Source organism: Mustela lutreola, chromosome 3 (genome assembly GCF_030435805.1).
Source record: "Mustela lutreola isolate mMusLut2 chromosome 3, mMusLut2.pri, whole genome shotgun sequence".
In the NCBI taxonomy this organism is placed as follows: domain Eukaryota; kingdom Metazoa; phylum Chordata; class Mammalia; order Carnivora; family Mustelidae; genus Mustela; species Mustela lutreola.
The window spans coordinates 172018115-172026531 of NC_081292.1; the positions used below are offsets into that span (position 1 = coordinate 172018115).

The 8417-nt window shown below is 55.5% G+C and overlaps 1 protein-coding gene across 1 annotated transcript; it reads left to right on the forward strand.

Annotated features, from left to right (window-relative positions):
* Positions 1 to 534: 534 nt before the first annotated feature.
* NMUR1 (neuromedin U receptor 1) lies at positions 535 to 7556 on the forward strand. Its single transcript, XM_059167719.1, has 3 exons — positions 535 to 674; positions 3629 to 4517; positions 6521 to 7556. The coding sequence occupies exons 1-3, from the start codon at positions 651 to 653 to the stop codon at positions 6874 to 6876; spliced, it is 1269 nt and encodes a 422-aa protein (XP_059023702.1). The 5' UTR covers positions 535 to 650; the 3' UTR covers positions 6877 to 7556.
* Positions 7557 to 8417: the final 861 nt, after the last annotated feature.

Below are 8417 nucleotides of genomic sequence, written 5' to 3' on the forward strand. Positions count from 1 at the left end.
GCCGCAGTCCTGGGAGTGGAGGATGATCTGCCCCATAGCGGTAGGGAGAAGGAGTGGCCAGTGATGTCCTGGGACTTGCTCCCCCGCCTGGGGAGGGAAAGGAGACCTCATTTGAAGCCAAGGAGGGGGATGAGACCATTTGGGGCAAGGGAACTTTGAGGTAAGTCTGAAATGGGGGGCAGGAGGAGATGGGGGGCTGGAGAGACACCAGAATAAGGAGTTAGGCTTTAAGTCGGCACGCTGGAGCTCCGGGGCAGAGAGACGGAGCGGCGGGGGGGGGGGAGCAGGGTGTGAGACCCAGACCAGTCGCAATTCACCTCTCTGAGACTCCGTTTTCTCTTTTGTAAATGGGTTGTTGTGAGGGCTCCGTGGGGACTCCGTCACGGTGCTCCTGGGAGTGTCGCGTTAAACACTTGGAAACAACCGCACTCGTTTGGGGGGGTGTGGGGACCCCCAGATGAGGGTGTCCGGGTCCGCCGCTGCAGGGAGAGTACCGCCCCCTGGTGGCGGTCCCTTTTGGGACAGCTGGGCCACCCGCAGGCGGGGCGACGGGGAGGGCTACTTGAGGGCCGGCTGCCGTCTGTCAGCCAGTCTTCTGGCTCCTGGCGCCGCGTCTGTTCCTCGGTCTCGGCCACCCGCCCCACGCCTCGATGTCGCCAGGCGCAGACAGCATGGTAGGGGAACGCGATCGCGGTGGCTGGACGGTGCACGTGGCGGGCCGAAGGGCTGGGGCCCGGATCTGGGAAGAGCGCAGAGGGTATCCCCGAGATCCCTCCCTCGATGGGGATCGGAGGGCTCCGTCGAGGCGCCCCACTTCGCGGGGGATTCGCAGCCTCCGGGTTATTCTTGTCTTTTCCCGGACACTGGGGCGGCGACCCTTCGCTGTGGCTCAGGGATTCCCTCTCAAACCCTGGTGGCCGGGCTTTAGCGGTGCAGGCGGGCAGCTGTGCGGAGGGAGGGGGGCGGGCAGGTGAACCGCCTGGGTGAGTGAAAATACCCTTCCATTCCAGAATGCGGGGATCGGGTGTGGGACTGGCAAGGAGGTTGGGAGAGACTCCTGGGTGGAGGTTCTGGTGACAAGGAAGATAGCCACGATTAAGAATTCTTGGGGTCGGGGCGCCTGAGTGGCTCAGTGGGTTGAGGCCTCTGCCTTCCTCTCCAGTCGTGATCCCAGGGTCCTGGGATCGAGCCCTGCATCGGACTCTCTGCTCAGCATGGAGCCTGCTTCCTCCTCCTCTTTCTCTGCCTGCTTCTCTGCCTACTCGTGATCTCTGTCTGCCAAATAAATAAATAAAATCTCTTAAAAAAAAAAAACAAAAAACAAAAAACGAATTCTTGGGGTCTGGGAGGGAAAAGGACCTAGAAAGAAAGTTGGAAGGTGGCCGCACAGGTACATGGGCACCAAACTCCTACTGAGAAGAGGTAATGGAGCTGAAGGGATAGGAAGTGGGTCCAGGAAAGGAGTCTGAAAGTCCAGGGTTGCTCAGAGAGGAGGGGTGGTGGTGCAGGTGGGCTTGGCAAAAGGGCTAAGGAGGACAGTCCCTAACACCTGGCCTGTCTCACCAAACCACCTGCCCAGCCAAATCGTGTTTCAGTCCCTGCCGCATCTCCGGTGGACTGTGCTTTTTTTTAAGATTTTTTTTTTAAAAGATTTTATTTATTTATTTGACAGAGAGAGATCACAGTAGGAGAGAGGGAGGGAAGAGATCACAGAGAGAGAGGAAGGGAAGCAGGCCCCCCTGCTGAGCAGAGAGCCCGACGCGGGACCCGATCCCAGGACCCTGAGATCATGACCTGAGCCAAAGGCAGCGGCTTAACCCACTGAGCCACCCAGGCGCCCCTTAAGATTTTATTTTTTAAAGAATTGTTTATTTGAGAGATAGAGAGAGGAGGGAGGGGGACCAGAGGGAGAGAGAGAATCGTGACCAGATTCCCTGCTAAGTGCAGAGCCTGACACAGAGCTTGATCTCAAGACCCTGAGTTCATGACCAAAGGCCAAATCAAGAGTCGGTAGATTAACGACTGAGCGGCCCAGGGGCCCCTAAGGTTTTATTTTTAAGTAATCTCCACACCCAACATCTGGCTCCAACTCACAACCCCCAGATCAAAAGCTGACCGATTGAGCCCGCCAGGTGCCCCTCCCTTGGACTGTTCTTCCCCTTCCATGAGGGAAGTAAGGATAAAGTTACTATGCATTGATATTCCACACCTGAAAGGTACCAGGTACACCCTGAGAACTTTATATGTGTTTTCATATTTAATCTTCACAGAAATTATGAGGTAAGCTTTGTGGACACCCCCATTTACAGATGCGAAGACTGAGGTACCAGGAGGCAACATCGCAGCTGGAGTGTAGCAGAGTTGGCATTTGAACCCTCAGGCCAGTGTGTTTAGCTCCGTGGCCTGGGTCCTTAACCACTATATCCCATGGACTGGCAGAGATAGGGACCAAACAAAGGAGAGGGAACCTCAGAATTGGCAGTCAAGGTTGTCAAATATTTTAACTTTAAACAGTTCAGCTGATAGGAAACAGAAACAAGGACCAGCTTTTGGATTAGTGTTCTCGTGTTTAGTCCTTTTACCCCTTTGCTTGATCCTCATGGTGGACTCGGTCCTCACTGCAAGTTGGCTGATAACCAAGCCTTCCGTGTGTCAGGCCAGCCCCACTTCAGTAACTTTTGTAGATTAAATTGCCTGGATCCTTGCAATAAGGAAACAGAGAGGTTCCCATATAGATGGTCACACAGCCCAGAATTAGGGAGGCTGGATTTGAATCCCTTGTTCTTAAAACCATTCTGATAAGATCAGGTACTGCATATTGTGCCCATTTTCCAGATGCTCCAAACTGAGTCCCTTTCCCAAAGTCCAGGGCTTGAACGGGGACAGACCCAAGGGGACACTGCTGCTGTAAAGCTTAATCCCCAGGGGACCCATCCTTTATTCAAAGACTTTGGTGGATTATGACATTTATAACTGAGTTCTGCTTTTTTTTTTTTTTTTTAAAGATTTTGTTTATTTGACAAAGAGAGACAGAGACAGAGACAGTGAGAGAGAGAACACAAGCGGGGGAGTGGGAGAGGAAGAAGCAGGCTTCCCAGTGAGCAGAGAGCCCGATGTGGGGCTTGATCCCAGGACCCTGGGATCGTGACCTGAGCTGAAGGCAGCCACTTAACAACTGAGCCACCCAGGTGCCCCTGAGTCCTGCTTTTTATCATTTTTAAGATGTACTTTTTTTTTTTTTTTAAGATTTTTATTTATTTGACACAGAGAGAGAGAGAGCACAGTAGGGGGAGCAGTGGGCAGAGGGAGAGCGAGAGAAGCAGGCTCCCCGCTGAGCAGAGAAACCAATGTGGGACTTAGTCTCACTCAGGACCCTGGGATGATGACCTGAGCCAAAGGCAGCCACTCAACCGACTGAGTCACCCAGGCGCCCAAGATATGTGTTTTTACATCTCTGAAATTGTTATACACCTTACAATGAATGACAGAGTTTTTTTATTTCTCTAAAATACCTATAATGATGTTCCTCTTAGTGTCACTGTGCCACTTAGTGTCACCCCTTAGGTTTAATGAGTTCCCAGAAATCTTAGAGTGACTTTTCTGGGTGTCTCTCTGTTCTGTTCCACAGGCTCCTCTCTGCTTCAATTGCTCCAGTCTCCCTGGAGACATGTCCCCACGGGATGCAAGGAGCCTGGTGCCCTGCAATGGTAGTAGGGCCTCGAGGCTCCCCGACCCGGAGGACTTGAACCTCACCGATGAGGAACTGAGACTCAAGTACCTGGGGCCCCAGCAGACAGAGCTGTTTGTGCCCATCTGTGTCACGTACCTGCTGATCTTCGTGGTGGGCGCCGTGGGCAATGGGCTGACCTGCACCGTCATCCTGCGTCACAAGAACATGCGTACCCCCACCAACTACTACCTCTTCAGCCTGGCTGTGTCCGACCTGCTGGTGCTGTTGGTGGGCCTGCCCCTGGAGCTCTATGAGATGTGGTGCAACTACCCCTTCCTGCTGGGCGCCGGGGGCTGCTACTTCCGCACGCTTCTCTTTGAGACGGTCTGCCTGGCCTCCGTGCTCAATGTCACAGCCCTGAGCGTGGAGCGCTATGTGGCCGTGGTGCACCCGCTGCAGGCCAGGTCCACGATGACTCGGGTCCACGTGCGCCGCGTGCTTGGGGCCATCTGGGGCCTCGCTGTGCTTTGTTCTCTGCCTAACACCAGTCTGCATGGCATCCAGCAGCTGGAATTGCCCTGCCGGGGCACGGTGCCCCACTCGGCCACATGCACCTTGGTCCACTCTCGGGCCCTCTACAACCTGGTCGTGCAGATCACCACCCTGTTCTTCTTTTGCCTGCCCATGGCCACCATCAGCGTGCTCTACCTGCTCATCGGGCTCCAGCTGCGGCGTGAGAGATTGCTGCTGCTCAGGCGGGAGGCCAGGGGCAGGGCCAGGTCCAGTGACAGTGGCAGGTTTCAGCGGTCACAGGATCGGGGCCGGACACAGGTGACCAAGATGTTGTGTAAGTGTTGCTGCTGGGAAGAGAGGCTGAGCCAGGCCCTGAGTGTGAAACTAGAGCTTCCAGGACCCCGGGGCTGAGCGTCTGGGTTTATGATGGAGGCTGAGTGTGAGGTTTGGGGTGGCTGCTGCTGCCCCCCGCCCCATCCTGTTTGTGTGCACTCATGTGTGCGATTACTCGGTGAGAAACTCATAGCAAAGATAAATGGTAGGATGGCCATTTGTGGGACCCAATGCAAAAGGCACATTTGGGGTCCCTTGTTCAGAAATTGCTGGGACTGTCCACACAGCAATAGTGCAGCATTAAACAAAGCCCAGGGTCCTTCTCAGCTTGGAGGCCCATGCGGGTGCACAGGTGGCACACCCATGAGTTGGCACGGATTCCTGGAACCCAACCACGGACCAGGCAGAGACACGTGACTGCATTCCAGGATGGCAGAGCCGTTTGTGGGAGCTGGCCCTGCCAGGTCTCTCATCTTTGCTCCTAAACGTATCTTGGCTCTGTCCTTCCCTAGAGCAGCCTGGGAGGCCCTGCTGTGGGCACAGAGAGTTCCTCTTCCTTGAGTAACTACCCTTTTCCCTTAGTGGCTGTTGAATAGTCCCCAGGAAGGATTCTGATTGGTGGGCTTAGGTCCTAGCTGGTCCCCAGGCCCGAGTAGCAGGGTGCTATGGTTTGCAGACCCCACAGGCTCACATGCTGGGGTCTGAGGGGAACAAAGTTCCCAAAAGAAGGGGAGTAAGGTGCTGGAGGGGCAAGATGATACATTTCACCCATTCTATATCTGTGGATCCTGGAGGACCATGACAATGACCCTGTCTCATAGAGACTTATCAGGACGTGTGTTTGTGAGGGTGAGTGTGCAGAGCACAGGAGAGTCAGGGCAGAAGTGTGGATTGGGGCAGGCCAGCTGGGTTGAGGCTCTGGGTCTTACTGTGGTCTGGGTCTGGCTCTTTTCCCAAAACAAAGGCCCCTGGGGAAGCCAGACAAAATGATACTAAGTCAGTCCTTGATTTCCTCCCCATCCTTCCCCCCACCCTAGGCGACCTAAATCAGGTAGATGGAGGGAGCCAGGACAAGACAGAGGTAAGGGAGACCTTGGTCAAAGCCATGGGATGATAGCCGGCTAACTGGGACTGTCCCATTCCCAGAGAGAGACGCACTTCTCTCGTCCCCCAGGAACAGTGTCCCAGAACCCAAGGCCACTTGAGCAGCTTCTGAAAATGGGACCTGATCCCAGAGTTCCAAGCCTGCCTCTCATCTGTGCCCTGTGAAGTCCGCACTGCAGACGACCTGCCCCCTGCCTGCTCTTCCTTTTCCCCCTACTCCCTTGTTCTGCAGGGACCAAGTCTGCTCACTGGGATGGCTCTCACCTTGGGAAGCTGGGGTGTTTCCTGGGGCTTGCTGCTGGCCTGGGGCTCTGGCTTTCTTCTCTCCCTGCCTCCCTCCTTCCCTCAGCTTCCCTTTCTGAGAGCCTAGTATACACCAAATGACGGGCTGGAGATGTTGTAAACAACATCCTGGTGGCAATCGTGGGTGACGAGGGAAAACCATGCTGGGGTGTGGTAAGGAAGGCACTGCAGGGGAAGACAGGCAGGCAGAGAAGTAAACAATAAGAGACAAAAATCAAGGCAAGCCCAATGACAGAGACCCAAGGAAGGGCATGGCTGGTTGATGCCACAGCTCTGGGAAGCTGGGTGACCTCTTAGCTAAGAGCCATCTAGTTGCAGATTCTGTGATGCGAGAGCCAGACGGGGCCATCTTGGCTCAGGCGTCCTCACCTGGTCTGTCTGACTGTGGCTGGAGGTAAGGTACATACCCACTGCCCAGGCAGTGACAGTAGTGGGACCAGCCTCTCTGAAGGGGTGCTGATGCTAAGGCAGGCAACCTTCCAGAACCTTCCAGATGGACCATGGTCATGGGTGGCATGGTGGGAGTGGGCAGACCACCCTGAAGCCCGGGGAAGGCAGTCTGGCAGGTACCCAAGTCTTCCTTCTGTGCCCCCACAGTTGTGCTGGTCATGGTGTTTGGGATCTGCTGGGCCCCTTTCCACGTTGACCGCCTCATGTGGAGCTTTGTGTCCCAGTGGACCGAGGGTCTGCACCTGGCCTTCCAGTACGTGCATGTTATCTCCGGAGTCTTCTTCTACCTCAGCTCGGCAATTAACCCCGTGCTCTACAACATCATGTCAAGCCGCTTCAGGGAGACTTTCCAGGAAGCCCTGTGCTTGGGGACCCGGTACCGCTACCACAGACCCCACCACAGCTCCTACAGCCTCAGCAGGGTGACCATGGGCAGCACCCTGTGTGACCTGGGCTCCCCGGGCAGCAGGGCCCAGCTGCCGACTGAGAATGGGGGGCTCTAGGGGCTGCAAGAGACCGACCCCTTCTGAGTGGAGCCTGGGAGCAGCTTCACCCAGAGAGGCCAGAGAGCCACACACCGTTTCAGGAGCCACCCTTGCCCTCCTCTGCTGGCATGTCTTCATGACCTGTCCCCCTCTGGATTCCGTCCCTACTTCAGCCGATAACCTCGGACTGGCCCCTCAGCGACTCCTACCACCACCCAAGATTTTGGAAAGGAAATAAGGTTGCGCTTTGCTTTCTAGAGCCCTCGGCCCGCAGGTGAGATTGGTCCTCTACAGAAACAAGGCAGCTGGTTGACGGGCAGAGCAAGCCTCCATCTGGGGTCTCACCCACCCCCACCCCTGGTTTCTGAAATGTGTTCAGGGGGCCCCACTTTCCTTCCCATTTCTCGTTGAGATTCTGTAGGTTCTGGCCTGTTCGGGCCCTGTCTAGCTCTTGGCCTGTCCCCGGGACCCCAGCCACCCTGATCCTCTGTGGTCCCCCTCTGCCACTCATTCGGCTCTGGGTCTCCACCTAGAGGGGTAGCTGGGTGGCAGGGGTGCTAGGGATCCAGGGGACCTCGTTCCCATCTCAGCCCTGCTGCCACCCCCTTGCCTCGTAGCATCACCTTCCCCAGCCTTGGTCCCTTGTTTGCAAAATAAAAGCGGCCCTGGCCTTTGAGAGGGTCCCACTTCGCACTTCACCTGTGGTTTTCTGTGTGCATAAATCACATCTTGTAACAAAGCTGCTGGAAAACCTAAGCTCAACAAGGCAGAAATTACTCTCGACTTCTCACCATCCCATCATCCCCCTAACTCCTGCTCCCTCCCTGACCTCTCTGTCCCCTCCAACCCCTGAATCGCCTGCCCTGAGAGCCATTTTGAGCCTATTCTTGGCTTCTCACAGACTGTGGGCCAGTGCCTGCCCCCCACACCCTCTGTCCTTGCCACCACGTAAGCTGGTTTGGGGGTCTGAGGCGAGCAGAACTCTGGGTCTGACGGACCAGAGGATTCCAGAGGCAAGAGACATGGGCCCACCAAGGGCAAGGAGTGACCCTGTGAGGTGAGAAGAGAGACAGGGATGGGTAGGTCGCCTCCTGAAGTGAAGCCCCATCCCAAAGGCTTGGGGGCTGACACAGTGCTCACTCAGGACCCCCTGGGTGAGGAGGCTCACACTGTAGGTCAGTTGTCCCTGTTCCCCCTACAGACAGACGCTCCCTAGCTCAGGCCCAGGACACCCCTTGCCTGTGAAGTGGTGGCATTGCCCAGGGTGGTGGACAGAGTTCTGGAGTTCTGAAATTCAATTATAAAAATATCAAATTCTCGGGACGCCTGGGTGGCTCAGTTGGTTGGGCAGCTGCCTTCGGCTCAGGTCATGATCCCAGAGTCCTGGGATCGAGTCCCACATCGGGCTCCTTGCTCAGCAGGGAGCCTGCTTCTGCCTCTGCCGCTGCCTGCCATTCTGTCTGCCTGTGCTCGCTCTCTCCCCCCACCTCTGATAAATAAATAAAATTAAAAAAAAAATCAAATTCTCTTTGAAAACTTTGAAAACAAATTCTCTTTAG